General features: G+C 36.3%; 1 protein-coding gene across 3 annotated transcripts; it reads left to right on the top strand.

The window, feature by feature from the left end:
• Positions 1-47: 47 nt before the first annotated feature.
• Positions 48-19369, top strand: iqcg (IQ motif containing G). 3 transcript variants are annotated; one of them, XM_039764852.1, is made up of 10 exons: positions 48-265; positions 2200-2342; positions 2432-2577; positions 2683-2811; positions 2913-2994; positions 3069-3230; positions 18385-18459; positions 18543-18674; positions 18751-18847; positions 18932-19047. In XM_039764852.1, the coding sequence occupies exons 2-9, from the start codon at positions 2238-2240 to the stop codon at positions 18826-18828; spliced, it is 909 nt and encodes a 302-aa protein (XP_039620786.1). In that variant the 5' UTR covers positions 48-265; positions 2200-2237; the 3' UTR covers positions 18829-18847; positions 18932-19047. The 3 variants fall into 3 exon arrangements, with proteins under 3 accessions (XP_039620786.1, XP_039620778.1, XP_039620769.1); XM_039764844.1 differs by having other exon boundaries at positions 107-333; positions 18746-18847; positions 18932-19369; XM_039764835.1 differs by having other exon boundaries at positions 108-265; positions 18746-18847; positions 18932-19369.
• Positions 19370-20638: the final 1269 nt, after the last annotated feature.

The raw sequence follows: 20638 nt of genomic DNA, 5'->3' as shown, positions 1-20638 counted from the left end.
ACATATAAAAAGTAAAAAGATGGAAGGCGTTTTTGAGATATAATTTGTAATATGGCAAGTAATAGTTCCTAATTTATTTTAATATGAAACACATTTTAAGAACTAGAATGGCAGAGTAGTTACAACTGGAGGTCCTGCACTGGCGTTGCCTTGGCGACGAACATGTTTGCAAGCGCTGCTTATGTGCAACGGTGTATGGGATTGTCTGTATAAAATAAAATTGGTGAGATGACCGGGCGACCAGAGGCGACCTGTTATAATCTGCGTGAGTTTTCACTGTCACTTTCTAGATGATCTCACGAGAGCCGATTTGAAAACACACGATAAAAAGAGGTATTAGTGTCCGTCTTCAGTTATGCCAAAGCTTTGCAATTAAAGATACTTCACTTAAAGATTCTCCACAGATTAGCCAGTGTTTCATTAATATTATGTATCGTGGAATTTGCCATATTCCTTATATAGAATCTGAATTATTTTCAGTTTAGTACACGCCAGACATTATTGATGTCGCAGTTTCACTGGACACGGGTAGTCTCGCAGGTCCCGGAGTGCGCGTGTTCGCAGTTATTAAAAATGCTTAGTTAGCGAGACACATTAAACAAGAAATCTGTTAAACGCGCAGATAAGGGTTTCGTTTTAAAATTGCTGGATTTAAAGACCATCGATACTAGATTAAACTACTGGGTTAAAGTAGACCACTCTACATTAAAAAACAAAATAGTATTGCTGACAGATTTGGCGATGGGTAGCTGACTACATATAGAAACATGTTTGGATGACTATAGGAAATACAAAAGTGAATTTCCGGTACTCAGATGTATCAAGAAGTGGTATTAATATAAAGTAGTAATCTTTGTAGGATATTGGTTCTTAATCCTAGGGAAATTAGTAACCTGAGCAGAAATGGTTAATGAAGAGATGGACTTATAGGTGAAAACTGACTACTGAGGTTACACAACAACCACATGGGTAAGTAAGGTCTAATGCTGGACATTTATCTACACTTCAAACACACTTGTATAGGTGTTGAAGTGAAGGGAAAGTAAGGACTACTGCTGAGCATTTATCTACAATTTGGCCTCACATGTACAAATGTTGAACTGAAGACGTTGTGCACCACCACTGAACTTTAAATGGACATTGGTTATGAAAATTACTTAAGAATTTAAGGAATTAAATCTTATAAAACTATAGAAATCACTTGGTTTGTTTAGCTGAATAACTGAATGTGATGTATTGAAGCTTCTGTATAAGGGTGAAATGGGAGATAGTGTTCTGCTGTATTTCAGCTGCTAAAGTGGACCATTACTGCTAAACATTAAGTGTGTTGAACTTGACCACAGAAGATAATCTCAGCCCACAATATAGCTCAGCTCACATCAGTTCCCAGGTGTGGTACAGGTTAGAATTGGGGAAATAGTTCACCGGAGGACCTTAGCTAGAGGCAGAATAATGATACTTTGAATTGTGAGTAGAAATATTGATGCAGAAGACTGGATTATTGCAAAAGGATACAAAGCCCACGGACCATTGACTCTGACAGTTAAAATTTACTGGAGGTGAATTGGTTACTTAGATTTAGGCCAATGAAAGTATACTGGGAATGAATACTTCATTTAAGCATAATATGGTGTGGTACAGCAAGTGGAGTAAATTACTAGAAGTGAGCTATGCACCTTTTCTTTGAAGAAATACATATGTATGGTTGGAAATAACTCCAAAGTATGTCCACTGGATTTATTTGCTAGATAAACTGCCTGTTAAAAATACAGTGTTAGTATACACACTTGCACACTCCAAAGGCCCAAATTTAATTTGAAGTTCAATCACTGAGTGCGTGCACTTAGCACTTTTTTTCACAAGATTCCAGTTTAGAAGTGACACTAATATTAAGTTAACTGGTGATTTAGATTTGAATAACATGACAATGGGTTTGCATATGTGTACATTGTAATAGACTGGTGTTTTATCCAGTTTACAGACTCTATTTTGCTCCTGATGTTATTGAGATAGGCTTCAGTTTCTTGTTTAGAAGAAATACAAATAAGGGGTTTAGAAATCAGATGGATAAATACATAAAATGTCAAACTTAAAGTATATAATAATATCTTTAAAAAAGATCTTGCAAAGTTGGGGCTTATCAGAGGTAAATTTCAGATTTAGATGAGTTCAGTAATAATTTTACCCTTTCCTTCTTAGTCTAGTGCTATTTGGATTTCACTTCAGGAATTACTATAATGGAGGTCCTGTCAGATCTTGAACGGCTTCGTGTTTCTGTTGTCCTAGAAGATTGTCTTGAGCAGCTGGCCATTCTTGGAAGAAGCTTGCCAACCTCTAGCAAGGTCTGCACTTAATCGGTGAGCTTAGTTGTCCTCTCATTCAAGATGACATCATGTGCCTTTAATGTGCTTTTTGCAAACTTGCTCTGCAGCCTTCCTTCGGTGATATACGATCATCAAGGTCTGAAATGCGGGGAGATCATCTAGGGGATATGACAAGTGATCATTCAATGACCAGAGATCTTGATGAGACCACCTTCAGTACCACAGATGGTCTACTCAAGGTGCAGTGGGACAGGTCAGAATACACAAAAGTTTGTTGCTCTTAGTATTTGTGGTTTTGTTGAATTTGTTATAATAACCTACTCCCCTTCCCAACCTTTCTTTCTACCACCTCCTACAGACAGTTTGCAGAAGCTGTGATCAAAGACACTTTGCAGGAAGTGCGCTCAACTGGTACATTCCACAAGTTGCTGCAGGCTGTTGAGATGGAGATGGATCAGAAGGCTGGTCTCCAGGATATAATTGCCAGGTCAGATGTTTAAGCAACTTTAGTTTGGAAATTTTATTATTCTGAAGCTAGTAAGTTGTAAATGGGCATCTCCAGCTGACATGGTTTACAATTTAATACAGCGAAGAAGAGAGTCGCCAGAGGATAAAGTTACTACAGAGAAAGTTACAGGAGATAAGAGAGGAAAAGGAACAGGAAGTGCAGGTAGGCACACAAATGTCAGAAAAAGACAAATTTCGTGTGTTCCTATTAAATTAAGACGTTCCGACTTCTTTCAGCGACGCAACGAAATGATTGCTCACTTAAAGGATCAGCGTCAGGAGAAAAAGGCCAAAATGATCCTAGAAGAGAAATATACAAAGAAAAATGCAGAACTGCAAGTTTTCCAGGAGCAGAAGAGGTGTCAGGAGCAAGAACAGGACCTAAAGAACCAAATTGAGGTACAGTCTGTCACATGACCGTGCTTCCTTTTTAATGTCCCCCTTGCCTTTTTTCCTTGATATTTGGTTGTAGGGCGAGACACATTAAACAAGAAATCTGTTAAACGCGCAGATGAGGGTTTCGTTTTACAATTGCTGGATTTAAAGACCATCGATACTGGATTAAACTACTGGGTTACAGAAGACCACTCTACGTGCGAGTGTACAGCCCACCATTAAAAAACAAAATAGTATTGCTGCTGACAGATTTGGCGATGGGTAGCTGACTACATATAGAAACATGTTTGGATGACTACAGGAAATACAAAAGTGAATTTCTGGTACTTAGATGTATCAAGAAGTGGTATTAATGTAAAGTAGTAATCTTTGTAGGATATTGGTTCTTAATCCTAGGGAAATTAGTAACCTGAGCAGAAATGTTTAATGAAGAGATGGACTTATAGGTGAAAACTGACTACTGAGGTTACACAACAACCACTTTCACACATTCTCTCATTGGTAGAATTTATGGTCACTTATCAAGTGGCAGCAGGACACCAGGCAGTAAGTGGAAATTGACAGGAACATGTGTGAACCTGCATATTTAATATAGAGTGCATCTTGGCTATGATATGGGTACTAATTTCTGTCAGCAATGTTAGTAGACCACTCTAAAACTCTCCATTGTTTTACAATCAGTAGCGTATTTCTCTACATTTGTAAAGTGATTTAAAACTTTTTATTAAAAAATGCATTACTGTGAACAATGCAGGAAAAGTAGAATCTTTCCTGTAATGTGAATAAAGTACTTTTTTGACTTATTTTATATACTGTAGTGAGAGTGCTACCTCTTAGCATTCTCTTAGTCACTACACATATGTCTTAAAAAAACAGAGAGATTGTGCTTCAACACACAGGTATCAGTCACAAGATTGAGGAAATCCTGTTTTTCCTATTAAATACAATAAGCTATTCCTCAGTTCATATTCCTTGTCCCACCTGCATCTGTGAGCTTACATCTTATAACATTGGCAACAGGTCTATGGGAAGGGGGAGAAGGCCAGTTGCCATCAAGGAATGTTTGCACCTAGCAGCTCTGCTCTGTAAGCCTCATCTTAGACACCATTTTCAAAGATGTGGCACCATGTCCGCTTCTGTATATTCATTATTATTCTCCAATGTGACACTCTAATCCTTTTTTGCAGGAAATATATTTTACTGTCAACATGAGAGGATTTAAATGATAGGTTAGGAAGAAGGGACTGAGACAGGGAGTGTTGCAACACCATCATCCCCATACTTTAAGCCACAAAGCACTACTGTCCAAACTCTTCTAAATGTATTGTTATTTCTTATTCAGCTACTGACTTTATCGAAGGCCATCTATAACATTTGAGAAATACAACTCATTAAATGTCACAATGACACTGGTATGTCCTTTCATAAATAATTAAATTCACAGTCAACATCCCAGTGTGGTATTTCAGAACAGCTCTCTTTAATTCAAAAAAAGCCCAAGTAGTTTTGGAAAATACAACATTAAAAAATGCTTTGTATAACCTGGCAATATGAGAGTAATAGTACAACCAAAGAACTGTGTTCTTTTTTACAAATTTAAGACAGTTAATCAGTTTAATGCAAAGCCTGTGAGGTATGATTATAATCTTTACGATGTGTCATTTGTTCATGTGTTTAGGCTGTTTTTTATGAACAGATTCCAAAAACAGGAGAAAAATATTAATACAACAATAATCAATTTTGAGTATTATATAAAAATAACCAGATTTTGGCCCAGTTGCAATGGAACTTAAAACAGCAAACCATGTAGGGTTAGCAACTAAGTCTGGAGAGGTGCATTTTGCCTCCATTTTCCTATATTTATCTCCAAACTTCTGTGGAAACCAGGAAGCATACATTTCTATAATTAGTGACACACTTTTCTGGTCCTAAGTGTTTAACTGACAATAAGTAATGTGATTTTTTGCCAGAAGGTAGAATAAGAAAATGTTTTAATATTTTTTTAATAATAAATGTTGCAACAAAATACGTGAGATACTGTAGATATTAATGTGAAAAGACTGTCCATGTTTATACAGATTTGCCTTCGTGACCCTGTTTTCCTTCTGAAAGTCTAAATATGTGATGTCCACATGATTGCTTAGTGTAACTGCCTGAGCGTGCATGCACTAGTGCATAGTAGTGCTTCCTACCATGCTGCTTGGATAGACTGCACCACTTGAGTGTCTGCTTACCTATCTAATAATTGAACAGCAGTATCTAGCATTTTCTTTTTAACAAATTTATTACACTATATTGTGTGACTTTCACAGTAGGTTCTAAATTTATAGCATCCCACTTTGTAGAACATTTTGTGGTTCTTGAAGGCTTCTAAGTTTTACATGGGTTTAAAAAATGAATGAATAGATTTATTGGTACAATATGAGAAAACAAAATAGAGCACTTACTGTAACACCAAACTTCATTTTCAGTCAAAATTGACAGACTCTTTAGGGTTTTCTGTTTGTCTTTCTCATTGTCTCTCTGATTCCTAGCGAGATAATAAACTTTGTATTATCCCTCTTCCTAAGAACCATTAACTAACCTTGATTATCTGTAACGAGTATCTGTGGTAAATCATAATATAATTATAGGCAACATATTTCCCAAATAGACAATCAAGTTTCAGGAAAATTGTTTTCTTAGCTTTTGTGTGGTTAGTTTATTGATTCTGTTAGATCTTAATGCAGTATTTGATACTATCAAGTATATTTCTGCTTTTCAGATCTCTGGTGCTGCCCTCGAATGGTTTTAAGTTTTTTCTAACTGATAGACAAGAGTTTATTAGTCTTGGTAACAGCAGAACCAGTTCAGCACCAGTCATGTAGAAGGAAAAATTTTTACATTAGCATAGAGAATAGCAAATTAACATGAAGAGCCATAAAAAGTAATGAAAAGCTTCTAAAATATTAGATTAAGCATAAATTAGAATGTTAAGAAAATAAGATAGGTCAAGGAAATAGTTAACTAAAAAATCAGTCATATTGCATTATTTTTTAAACTTACAGCAAAATTTCTAGTGTGAGAAAGAACAGAAACCAGCTTAGAACAGGATAAGAGTTTGAGAACACCTTTGTCCAAGGCTTAAGAAGCAAAGGAAGCGATACCTCAGACAGAAGATGGCTCTGGAAGGCACGTAACGAAACTAGCTGGATAGGGTATTCAGCAGAAAGGAAACAAAAGGCTTTTGCTGTAAGCAAGGTCACACTGGTGTAATGCATGAAGAGAAACACTAGTGAATTCAGACATTAGCAAAAATATAGAAGAATATATTAGAAATTAACTTTAGCATAGAAATAAAGGCAAATCAAGCATGCCAAGTAATGATTAAATGAAAGCATATACCATATTTCTTTTTAATTAAAGCTTAAGCTTCAGGCCACCATTATAAAAAAAAGTTTGGAAGGTTTAAGAAAGGAAATGATGAGAGGAAACCCATATATGGAATCAAGGCCTTGGCTAGTTAAAGAAAATAAGAAAAAACAAACTAGAAGTGAACAATAGACAGTGAAAATACCAGCCCTGCCAGCTACAGGGTGAAGTCAGGAGATAATAAGGGTTCCCAAGGGAACTCAAGGTATCGGCCGGACAGGAGTAGAGGGGAGTCAGAGAAAATGAGCAAATGAGCTAATATGAGCGAGGTCGGAGAAGATAAGAAATGGCTATATAAGTTTTGAGTCCAGAACTGTTCAGGGCTCAGCTCAATTTGGCCGTATTGGGCTCAGCTCAATGTCCTTGTTATTTTTTGTGTTGTTTTAAAACTCTGTCTGTCTATCCCGTGTCCTAATAGCCTTTATTTTTAGGTAAAAAGCCTTCTGATGATTAATTTTTTGCCACGACAGTCATAGAAAGAGTTCCTTAGGGCTCTGTCCTTGGCCTTCTGCTCTTTTGTATTTATATGCTTCCCTTTGGCCATATTATTTGTAGCTTTGGACTGGGTTATTTTTATGCAGGTGATGCTCAGATCCATTTCAGTGTCAAAACTGAAAGTTATTTCAGCTCACAACTTGCCCCAGTGAAATTAAAACCCATATGGAGTATAACTCTTTAAAACTGAACTGCAACAAAAGAGAAGTTATGCTAATTGGCGGTAAATGTCAGCTTAAGAAAACTAGCTCCTTTCCAAACATTCTTGACAAGGAATCTTCGTGTTATTTTTGACTCCTCCCTTTCTTATTCTACCCACATGAATCACATTAAGAAACTTTGTTACTTCCACCACCATAACATATCCTGTGTTCAATCGTTCCTCTTCTTTTCTAATGCTGAGAAACTTTCTCATGCTTTTTTACATCACATATTGTCTACTCTTAACTCCCTACTTGCAAATGCCTCTTAAAATTTTTTATCACAGCTCTAGTTAGTTTAAAACTCTGCTGTAATTTTCCTTCCACAGGCACGTAACAGCAAACATATAACTCCCCCTAGGGCCATCTTAACAGCATTATAGGTCCCCAGGCAAAGCAGTGCACCGGGGCACCTACCTACACAACCACTCAGCAAGTCACAACTTACATAGATTAGCATGGGGCCCCCACATGTCCATGCATTAAGACAGCCCTGAATACCTCTCCTACTACCCCTCCTTTACTTGCTCTCTTCGTCTTATAGGATTTAATATAAAATTGTATTACTAACTGCAAACCTTTAAATGGCCTTGCACTGGACTACTTCAATAACCTCCATCACTATGCTCCTGTCAAGCCACTAAGGTCCATGAATTCTGGTAATCTCATTGAGCCCCAAACCAACCTGTGCTCTTATGGGGGACAGAGCCTTCAGCTCTATTGCTTAGAGAATGACCTTCCTGAACTAATAATATCAGCTGCTGACTCAATTGATTCGTTTAAAAAAAAAAAATTTATTCATCAAGGCATTTAACTTACCCTGACATTCTGACACTTCTTTCAATTTAGCCTCTTTGTTCATATGTTCAGGGTGATTTGTACTTGTATTACAAATTATGTTATTTTGTTAATTTATTCTGGTTTATTTTGTCATATTCTAATTCAAAGCTTTGTGTATCCTGTATTTATTGATCTTTATTTAGTGTTTTACGCAGATATTTTTTGTATGTTGTTCATTTTGAATTTCTGTAAAGCACTTTGAGCATGGGAAAGGCTGTATGTAAATAGAATATATTATTATTTCATTTATGTTGAACCATGCCATCTTTAATTTAGTTGCTTTTGGCAGCTTATTGTCAAGGGTAGTATAATGCTATCTATTATTGCTATACTGGTTTATATACCTTTTATGCAGAATTGAATGTTTTTCTGTATTCACATTGATTTATTCAGGTGATTTCATGTTATTTCTGCAGCATGAAAGCAAGATGCCAAGTAGCAATTCTACATTATTTTGATTTTAAAGTTTTTACAATTGTTAATTGTGATGTGCAATGTCGAGGTAACTTGTTTCAAGTGAATTTCAGCTTTTGTCCAAGTGTTGTAGGGATAGACTTTGGCTACCCATGAAGCTAACAATTATAATACAGGTTCAGAAAACAAATGGATGGATATTCTGTTTTAAAGCTAAATTTTTTTTCTCTTGAGGGTGCTTGGTTATGCTATTGTACCTAGCTAGCTGTAGTGTGGTTTCCAACTAATCCTTTTAGACAAGGAAAAGCAAATGTTATATACATGCTCCTCTCACCATAAGCAATTTAGGTGCTGTTTTATTTTCCTAGGTTATTGTACTTGGATTGTTGTTTACACCCTTGAGTGACATCCATTTTCTTAATATTGAATGGTGATTTCTTAACATTACATTAACTACATGCGTACATTATTTTGTTGAGATTCACTTTCACAATGATTTTTTCCGGTTATCTAGCTGAGTAAACCTTTAGTCTTTGAACAGGTTTTTCCAAAGATTATCGCTTCAAGTGTGCCTATACGTTAAAGTTTAACCCTGTAATATAGCTCAGTGAGATGTCATATTCATATGAAACTTGTAAATATGCCATTACAGAAATAATTCCTAATACATTACTATTTATAGGTATATTCAGTTGCGCTAAAACAGTGTTGTTTTGCAGCTTGAAAAGTTACACACAACATTGCAGCACCTTTAGCTCTGTACTGTTCTAGCAATATGTAAGTTGTGAAAACAGTGATTTTTCCAGTGGAGAAACACTAATTGCACCACACAAAAATGTTTCTGCAAAATTACTTTTATATGTCCTGTACTATCATGGAATTTGTGGGACTTCCCCAGTATGTTACTAGATTGTCCTATACCCACACCTTAAGATTAATATACACACAGATACACATAGAGATCCTATTCAGCAAATGTCTCGGGTAATGCCCATTGCCAGTCATGATGCAATATTTCACACAGGACCCCTTCACATAAGTATATATAAGAATGATTCCAAATGAATGTCATTCTTAGTACTCTAAAAAGGGACTCACTATCACCAGCACTAACTTACAGGTATCCTCGTGGCACACAAATTGCTGGAAACGTTTGGTTATTGGGCTACTTTCTGACGAACAGCTCTCTTCTATTTAAACTTGTTCTAAAAATCTATATGCCTTAATAACCCTATGGGCAAGAAAGCAGCTATCTTTCCACACAATGTGTTCTAATGCTTACTTCAACGACTCATGATATAAAGACAAAGTGTAGAATTCAAAAGCAACGTGGTGTTTATTAAAGTATACGAAAGATCAAATAAAAGTAGATAAAATAGAACATAAAATAGATAGCAAAGTCTGGATGTATATAGTCTTAGAAAAGGCAACTGAAAATCATTATTGTCAAGGGTGGATATTGTCCTGGGTTGTATTTTTACTGAGTAATCAGCGTTATGCATAGTTTACATTCTCTGACATCCAAATCAGATGGTGTGATCGATGTCTCTATCTCTGATGCCTCCTTGTTCTTTGGACGAGTCATATTTATGTTAAAATTTCTTGTGGGACTGCAGGATATGTGACAACGCACACATTTAGCTGTCCTTATAATGGATGACTCTGTTGAAAGTCTTTGACCTTTTTACGAATCTGCGTTCTGCTGGTATTCTCTTGTTATAAACCAATACAGGTTCTGGTCCATACTTATTTTCTGTTTTCAGGTTGTATCCTAATTAAAGTAGTTTCGTGTTCTGTGACATCATACTTATTGTCCTTTCTCTCTACCATTAAGTTGTAAACCAAGTAAAACAGATGCATACATTTCTAGTACAATACAGGAAGAATGTATTACAGAGAAGAACGTTCAATATGAATTGTCTCTGTAGTTAAACTGCTTTTAAGAGTCCTGTAAACTCAGTTTGGTTTTGTTTGAGCAAAATACTTAATATAAGCAGTCTGCAGTTTCAAATATTATCCAAACAGTATGGTATTCTGAAGCTAACTGCTTCCCAATCCAAAGATGCAAAGTGTAGTGGTAATGCATTACTAGTTGCATAAGACATATTGTGAAGGTGAACCTCATAGTCGATCACAATGGCTAATGTCATGAGGGAGAAAAAAGGTCCAGCTTCAGAAATAAAGGATTTTTTTCCTTCTGAAGTATTCATTCACTCTCCACTTCTGGACTATGCCTTTCCTCTGACTCCAATTAAGTATTTAGAAGGAAAGGTGTCAGCTCAAACCATGATTGTAACTCATTTAATGTGTTTTTCTATGTATTTTTCCCATTTTTCATTGACTATTAAAACAAGAAACAAGCCACCATCCAAACAATGATTTTTAGGAATTTCTAATAGGTCTTGTTTGCATTCATTCTTAATGTCTATGACCAACAGGTTTGTATTCTCTCAAAGAATTTACTTTGACTGTTTTTCATAGTGCAGAAATTGGCTCATTCTAAACCACAAAGAGAAGCCTACGTGTGCAGTATTAAATGCAAGCTCATTGTTTCTGATTAGTGAAGAGCACAGGACTATGTATGAGAAGACTTCCATTCAGTGTTTTGTCACTACCATGTAACAGTAATTAGGGTCCACACACTGGACAGTCATACCCTCCAGGCTTGTTGAATGCTCTTGATGCCATTTCAGAGCTTATACCTAACATGCAGGAATGTAGATTCAAGGGTGGATATCAAAGTAGGATGGATTTAAATCAGCCATAATTGCAGTTGTTGTCTAGGGAGGCATGATGATAGTCAAGTATTATACTTTCAAAAAGAAAAAATCATGTTCAGAAAAAGCAAAAGAATACACAGTGAGGTAACAAAATGAGCAAGCATATGCAAAAGGGAGAATCACAGACAACTGTCAGGGAGTTTGTAAATCAAAGTGCTCAAACACCATACAACAAAATAGTTATTGAAAAAAAAAAAGGTAAAGCACCCTATCGTGACTGCTCCTTAACAATTTTTTCATGCAACAGGATGAAATGGGGGAGTCTTAGAGGAAAACAGTTGTGAAAGAAGAGGTGAGGATGCTGCCCAGAAATAAGGCTTGTTCTTGTCCATAAATTAGTGTTGATACAGTTAAATGTTAACTTGTGTTGTCTTCTCTATCACTTGTTCCTTTAAGTTATTTCTTCTGTAGCATATGGACTTTCAGTGATTCAAAAAGTAACTACTTTCTGGCAAGCTTGTGTGCTGGAAATCAGGACGTCTTTTTGTTCAATACAGGACACACATTTTTCAGTTTGTGAATCTAGTGCTGTTTTCAAGCTTTGGTCTGAAGTACAAGTTGCCACTAAACTCTGTGGCTCCATATTCTGTAACACTTCAGTACAAATGTATTTTATGGAGGAAAGATAGTGGCACTTTCAAATCTCTGCCTCTTTTTTGAAAGAGTTAGGGGAATAGATTGATGACTAATGAATAGCCTGCTCTTCCTAAACATTTCCCCTATTCTGACATTTGTCTGTCCAGGACCATGTCAGATGGTAAGAACCCTTTATCAGAAGGTGACAAGCATGGTCTGCTCTTGTGCAAAGCTTTAAAATGAGTTATTCTTTGTTATTCACTGGAACAGAGTCCATTTTGGGCACAAGAACTGTGTACACCAAGACAGCCAAGGATGGACAGGTCTATCTGTGTATCTGAGTGTCTACCTGAGCCTAAACAAATTCTAAAAATACCAGAGAAACAAGTGAAAATATCAAAGAAAAAAGGACAAGCCAAAAATCAAACTGCTTAAAATGCCTGCACAAAATTTTGAAAAGCTTAGAAGCACATCAAGCAGTAAAGTATAAGTATCCATTAAATCTAACTGCTTACCCTAACACCTTCAGTTCATTAAAAAAAAAACAAGTAACTGCTATAACTATTACACACCAATAGGCATACTAGAATGTACAAGATGTGTGTGCACTATTGCCTTGCCAAATACATGTAGATGTCTTATAGCACTAGAGCACGGGCAGGCCTCAGTATCATCACAGTGATATAGCAAGCGCGGTGGCGCTGCTGCCTCGCAGTTAGGAAACCCGGGTTCACTTCCCACTGCGTGGAGTTTGCATGTTCTCCCCGTGTCCGGGTACTCCGGTTTCCTCCCACAGTCCAAAGACATGCAGGTTAGGTGCATTGGCAACCCTAAATTGTCCTTGGTGTGTGCGTGTGTGTCCCCTGCAGTTGGCTGGCACCCTGCCTGGGGTTTGTTTCCTGCCTTGCGCCCTGTGTTGGCTGGGATTAGTTCCAGCAGACCACCGTGACCCTGTAGTTAGGATATAGCAGATTAGATAATGGATGGATGGATATAAGAAACAAAAATACACACAATTTAAAAAATAGGTTTCATTGTATGTGAAACAGAGGCTTAGTGTGACAGTATTTGTATTGTGGTTCAGTAAAAAGATTTGTCTAGCTAAGACACTAATAATAGTACTCTACCTTTCATGTTATTTTAGTATTTTTTCTGTTTTATTTCAAATTTATCAAACAGGGTAACATAAAGACTGAAGTTGTGAAAGCAAATTAACTACATCTGAAATGTACCTACATTATTAGATGGTTTATCATTTATTCTTGTGTTTAAATTATACACAATTTACAGTTTCAGTAGATAGAAATTATATAGAGAAGAACATAGGAACAGAATGGTTTTTCACAACATCAGGCCAGTTAGCCACACACACTGCTGAAATCATATCGACTGTACTTGTGCCTTTGCTCCCTTCAAGCATCTTAACTCTTGCAGACAGTTCCACTTTGATATAAAAAGACAGCTAGCCAGACTAACCGCACAGTTGTTGGTGAATCTGTCTCAAGCACATATTAAGTCTTTTGAGGCTGCAGTAGATGTTTGCTTTTGTATTTGTCTTTGTTCCTTCAACATTTCCCTGTGCTGGCATCCTACTAAACAGTCACTGCAAGCATGATGGATACTCAGACTGACGATGAAATGTTACAATTAAAGAGGCTTAAAGGAAATCTTTTTTTCCTCTCTCTCTCTCTCCATATACTCTGTTTTCCTCTAAAATACCAAAGATGTGTGTGTTGGGTTAATTAGTGACCTCACATTTGCCTAACTCTTAGGTGGGTGTATGACTGTGGCCTGCGATGAACTGGTAGCCCATTCTGAGTTGGTTCCTGGAAGTGATACCAGTCCTCTCTGTGACCTTGAAAGGTATAAGGTGACATTTATGTTTCATAAAATACAAAATATAGTTATTTAAAAAAAAAACAAACTTTAGTATATTTAGGGGAAGATTTTCAGGCCTGTAAAGCCAGAAGATTATTGGATAAAGCATATAAAATGTCATGGTGGCCCTGAAACGTTTAAGTGGGACATAGATGACACGTTAATGCCATTATCTAGCTTAGCTGTTTCGTGGAAGATTGCTCTCTAAAGGTATCTAACTAAATAGTGTCAGGAAATTTGATAGAATTAAAATGTGAGAAATATTTTTAATCCAAGAAACAAATTATTGAGTCTATCACTAAATCAAAAATGTAACAAGGAAGACACAGTTCATTCTAATGGGAACTGAACTTAAGCAATTTTTAGGAAAATGTAAAAATGAACTAACTTATATATCTTCACATCTTGCTGCTTCATTTGGATCTACATTTTTCAATAGGTTTTTCTATAATAAAGAACATGGTATGTGGTTTCCTGAATCTACAAATACTGCAATAAAAATGAAGAAAACATTAAAAAGAACTGACACCAGTGATTCCCCCCATCTGTGAGTGTGTTTATTGTTACTGAACTAGAAAATTACTTGGTCATCCAGATCAGGTTTGAATGAGGGAATATCAGTTTCAGGATGCAATTAAGCTTGGCTTTCCCAGATCCAGTGTGTGAAAACTGCTATTGACAGCATGAAACAAACAAAACCATCTGGAGTTTGAAAAGTGCCATTGCAGCTCTGTTTGGATCACGCTACTCTAGTAAGATCAAAATTGACGATTTTGGCCATGGCAAAGGAGAGTATACAAAGAAATGTCAATATTAAAATATGGCAGTGTAACATTGATGGTGTTGATCTTTTTTGCTTCCATTGGCTTTTGTCCCTTGTTGACACTTCTGGCATCATGAACTCCTAAGTGTCAGGATATTCTGTACTTTCTGCCCATACAATTAATGTTTGAAAGTAAACATTCCTGAACAACAACAATCCTGAATATACCACAAAATCCACAAGGATTGGTTGACGGAAAATAAAAATAAACCTTGTGCAATTCTTTTTTCCCTAAATCACTCAATTATAAAAACCTGTGTTCTGAACTGAAGAATGTAATTCATAACTCCAGGGGGGAATAAAAAGATTTATACAATTTCTGCATAAAGTAATGCTCCAAGATCCCTTCCAATGCATTCTTAATAGCTTATTAAGCAATCTCTGTATATATAAAATCCAAAGTCTGTACTTAACAGATTTAGATCTGATTCTTATCTATTATTTGCATGAACATTCCTTTTGATTTTGTGACTTCTCTCATCGCGCTAAGTATTATAGTTTGGTTGCGGCACCAATTTAATTGCGCGAATCCGAGAGACAGGCTGCGGGCCAAGGGGAGGGGGAACTGGGCACTGGGCAGGGCACTCCTCACTCACGTGCCAGCCTGCATTTGAATCGCTGTACCTCTCGCCACGTATTGGAGTGTACCTTGTGACTGCTTAGCTAGCGATACCTGTTTGTTCAGCAGATATTATCATCTAGAGATTGTTAAAGAGTAACATTTGACGTTTTTGGGAGAGAGATCACAGCTACATGTGTTTTTACTGATCACTGGCAGAGATATCACGGACATGTTCTGTTCTCTGCATGCACATGTCAACATGATCAGATATGGTGGCAACGTTTGACATTGGAGGGGATACAAAAGCTATCAATATAAATTATTCTCAATACAAATTGTTACCTTTTTTATTGATTTTTAAAGTTTGCCCTGTTTCACTACTATGCGGGTGTAGCCGTGTGAGGACAGCTAGTACAGGATAAAGTTATGTGTTTTTTTCCTTGTCAAAGGAAATTGACCTAAGGCCTGCACTATTTGCAAAGGATGTAAAGATTAAGGCTATGTTTTTTTGGAAGTTGCATTATTCACTTGAAAGTATTCATTACAATATTTGAGGGTCTACCAAAGGTAACTTACAAATATTTGTTTAAATGGTATAATAAGGTCTTGTTAAAAGTACTGAGGATTTCAATTTTACAATTCAATAAACACATGAATAGCAAATTACTGCCTTAGTTAGATCTTTATGCTTTTTTGCTCTTCAATACAATCCAGAAAGCTTAAAAATATAAGACTCCAGCTTTCATACATGCCAATATTCTAATCATAGCTTTTACAGGAGATACAAGTATTATTATTCTAATTGGTGGGTAATTATTAATTTATAGTATAGTAAGTCGAGATTCAAACCCACATCTTATATAGAATTCGGTGAATGAAGGTGCAAGCTAATAAAGATGTGTATTAGACGGGACACAACCTAAAGTTATGTGTATTGGACCTTTTTACTCAAATGCAGGAAAGAATTGGCATGAGATATAAGGGAAGAAAATTGCTTATAATGTGCAATAAAGCTCCAGTTAAAATGTTACTGCTAAAAACCATTATAAAATTCTTGTCTATGTTTAAACACTCTAATCATAACTTTTGTTATTTTGTCATGTTTTTTTCCAGACATCAGATAGTCAAAGCATGTTGAGAAAATTGAGCAGGCAGACATGCAAAGGACAATTTAAACCTTGTCAATACAGACCAAAAACAAAAAAAAAGACAAAGTCATCACACATTTAGACCAGGGTTTCACTGGTTTGAGTTTCAGATTAAAGTATCTGAGCTCTCTCAGCCTTTAGTACTTTCAGCCACAAAGTGAGCAAAAATAGTACATTTATGTTGAACTTGTGTGTGAAAACATTTGTCTGTAATGATTTTGTACCTAGTCAAGTGGCTTTGAGCTGCTTGCTTAATACTGCATTGGCAAGGCTCTGAAACACTGCAGATTAGATATCCACATAGGAATAGTGATTATAAATGCATTGCATACCAAAGCATAACCAGGCATGTTTTGTTTTTTCTCATTTAATTCTGAGTAGCTGTGAAGTGTACATGTTACCATTTAAGAGACACTAGGATGAGTCTTGGATACGTATGCGATCTACATGAACACACACACACACGTGGATAAAAATGTGTTTGTGTAAAAGTATGTAATTGCAATGGTTAACCCCAAATAAAATGTAAATGGCTATGTCTGTTTACATTCCAAAACATTACACTCATTTATTTTCCCAAATAAACATCCTAAAGCACACAGTCAACTTGTTTTTCTTTTTTCTTTCAAGCAACTTAGAGTAGAAAGTCCTTAGTAAAGTCTGTGCTGCTGGACTTTCCTTATCATTTCATTAAAAGATTTTAAATTACTTTTATTGTTTATTTTGTTTATTAAAGGTTTGCACTGAGGTCACAGCTCCAATATGTGTGTATAATGTACCTACACCTTGAATTGCACATACCCTCAATGGTGTACCATATCTTTATTTGTGCCCTTTGCTTGTGCTGTGTAGGTTAAATCACATGGCTTCCCACCGTGCAACCACTGCTGCCCAGCTTTGTGTGGGTATCAATATTCTTAAATTAAGTTTAAACCAGATTATATTTGCAGTTGTGCATTAGACACTATAAACTGAGTGAAATCATAGTGTGAGTTTTATTTCTAAAGCCGAATACAGTACCTGATTATTAAAGTACTTGACTCAAATAGTGGAGACGTTTGTGAGACTACACCAAAAAATAGCCAACATTGTGAATCTTGACTCAAACACCATAGCACTAGTGCTTACTCTGCATGTCAATTTTAACAAACCTTATCATAGTAAGGGAAGTATGTACAGACTGCTCCCATGATTTTGGAAGCAAAGAGACTGTTTTTTTTTATCTGTATCTTAATGTAACTGTTTCAAGATGACACTCCACGAGCATGTTTCTGGTTTCCAGATCAGCATGATAAAAAACAACTTTTAAAGCTTGTGTAGACATTCTCTTTGATAGCATACTTATTCCTATAACTGTGAGAAAACATGCTTTCACAAAGCTTGTGTGTCAGCAAATACGTCAAACCTCCTGATATCCCAAAATTCCCATTTCCTGCTCTTCCTTAGTCCAATTCCTGCTGCCATTTCACTGGATGCCCAGTGTTGATGGGTTCTTTTGTTTTTTTCGTTGTTAGTCTTATTTCACAGCTGACTGCTGGTGGTTGATCAATGATGTCTGTTTCAATTTTTAAAATACGTTATCTTTATTCATGGCTGATACTCTTACTTATGTTATTCATGGCTGATAGTCTTATTCTTCTTATGCATAGTTGAAGTTAAAATGTGAAAAAAGTATTACTGAGACAACCTTCTTCATCTTCACAAAAACATAACCAATAGTAGTCACTGAAACAGTACTTTTTGAGCCATTTTCTCACATTAAATAATGAATATGTGAGGGTATTTTTCACTCAGATGGAACTACTGATTATGAGTCAACATATTTAGGAGTTATCAAGCCTCCTATGTAATTCAAATATGTTGATTTTGGTACACTTGTATTTGAATAAAATCCTGTAATTTCTCCATTTTTATCATGTCGTGTATTGTAGACTGTCTTTGCTATTTATGTCTTATTTATACATATGTGTAAAGAATATCAATAATTTTTCAGTCTGTTGAAACTATTACTCCATTTGGCTTATCAACAGCATTTGAAAAATAAAACTGCAGAGGAATTGATTGTCCATAAGGAAATGGAGGAATTCCTGAAGAAGTATCAGACTGTAAGTATTACAAACCAGCAGAGTTCATTTTTATAGATATGCCACAATGGATTGGTTTAATTTTTCTTTGTCACTGTCCAAAGGAACTACAAGAAAAACTGGAGATGTGGATGGACAAGTATGACAAGGACATTGAGCTGAAGCAAAGGGAATTGAACTTGCTGAGAAACTCCAGATCCAACAATCTGGCTGAGATGCAGAAGCTTGCCAAACAGGTAGAGGCAACTTCCAGAATCTGCAGCCCTGGCTTTTCTCATGTTATTTTAATCTCATTGTTTATCCCCAGTTTAGCGAGTACGAGGCTGTGGTAATCCAGGACCGCAGGGAGAGAGAGGAAGAGCAGAGAAAACTGGAACAGGAGGAACGTGAATACAAGGCTAGTGTCAAGGTGTGTTCCATTTGGCGTGCTCTTTGACTCAAGCTGTCCTGCCTGGCATGGCAACAAATAATCCTTTAAACATTTTCCCCACAGATCCAGGCCTGGTGGAGAGGTGTCATGGTACGTAAGGGATTTGGTCCCTTCAGGAAAGGAAAGCAAAAAGGAGGCAAGAAAGGCAAAGGCAAAGGAAAAGGCAAAGGCAAAGGGGGCAAGAAGAAAAAATAATTACTTAGCTGACAGTGCCAACTACAGTGTTCCTTTCTTCTGTTAGTTTAAAACTTTGTATTATACGAGAAGGAAACAACTTATTTTCAGGACTTTGTGATCAACATACATCACAACATTTCCACATTGCTTACTGTAGCTTATTTTGGAAAAAATACAACTGCATTTGGCTTCAATATTCATTTGAGAACCCTGAGTCCTTCATCACATGCAACTTTTTTCAGACTGTCAAGAGTTCATATGAAAGATTAAAACTCAGATATGCACGAACGATGATGGCCTTTATATATATATAAAAAAAAAAAAGCATCCAGTACACTACACATTTTCTTTGCACTCTTTTAACTTTCATTTTTGACATGTGGTAACCCACCTTTCATTTTTCAAGGAAACGTTTTCCGCATTTTGTATCCTGGCAGTGATCGTGGACAGCAGAAATTAGGCTAGACACAAGTACCTGTATGCACAAAAATGGACTCAGCTGTAATGCCACAGTCTACAGCATGGCTAAACATTTCACACCTGAAAACAGAAATGAATATAACACTAAATATATTTTTTTAGAAAGAAAAGTTACTAATGGAATACTTATTTCAAATTAGCACATAAAGCTGATACTAAAGTAAAATGTCACCAGCAATAACAGAATGAGCAGTCTGCACTTGAAGGCAGAATCTATACAGCATTCTGTCTTGTGTGAAACCAGTGGAGTCGATGTAGCATTAGTTGTCACAAAGCAGAATCTGCAAAACCTACTAATATATGGAAAGGTCCACGTGAAGTCTTCATACTGTACATGGGAGAAAACAACAGAGTAGGTTTATGTAAATCAGAATCAACAAAGCCTGTTGTCATTGAGGACAACGACAAGGGTCACAGGAGAAAATAGCTTAGTTCCTGGATGACAAAATCTACATGAACAACAGCTGCAGTGGCAGAATAAGAATGTGGCTTCTTAGAGACAGTATTGCCAATCTTCTTCTTGTGACAAAATGGAGAAATATGTTTTTGCTGAGCAAATTCCACACAGCCTACTCTCTCTTCTGTGGGTAATTTCTGCCATATAGAAATGTATAAGAGATCAAATGTTGTATACAGATTTTTCAGTTACTGCACAAAAGTGGACTAAATACTTAGTTATCTAAAAGAACTTCAGTATATCTGGATGACAAGACAATATGTTTTCTGAATGCTTTAAAGTGGTGTACCTCAGGAATAGCTTTGACTAATAATATACAACACTAATGGAATATTTAATGTGTGCTGCAGAAGCAAGCTTCAGCTTCTATTCACACTGTAATGAAAACAATGAATTTATTCAATTGGTGGATATACAAACAAATCAGAACTGGTACTGACATCATTGCTTGTGACCCATTATTTCCATAGTCTACTGTACATGGACAGTGAAATTCACTCGGAAAAGCTACTATAATACAATATAATCTCAGGAATGGAAGCAGACCTGGATAAGGATGACAGTAGATGGACATGCCATTTTTATTTAAATAAAAACACACACACATACACACACAGGCCTCTTTTACCAAATATATAATTTTGCCGTATAAACAC

This window comes from Polypterus senegalus, chromosome 1 (assembly GCF_016835505.1).
Source record: "Polypterus senegalus isolate Bchr_013 chromosome 1, ASM1683550v1, whole genome shotgun sequence".
NCBI classification, from domain to species: Eukaryota; Metazoa; Chordata; class Cladistia; order Polypteriformes; family Polypteridae; genus Polypterus; species Polypterus senegalus.
This window is presented reverse-complemented; position numbering and strand designations above follow the sequence as displayed.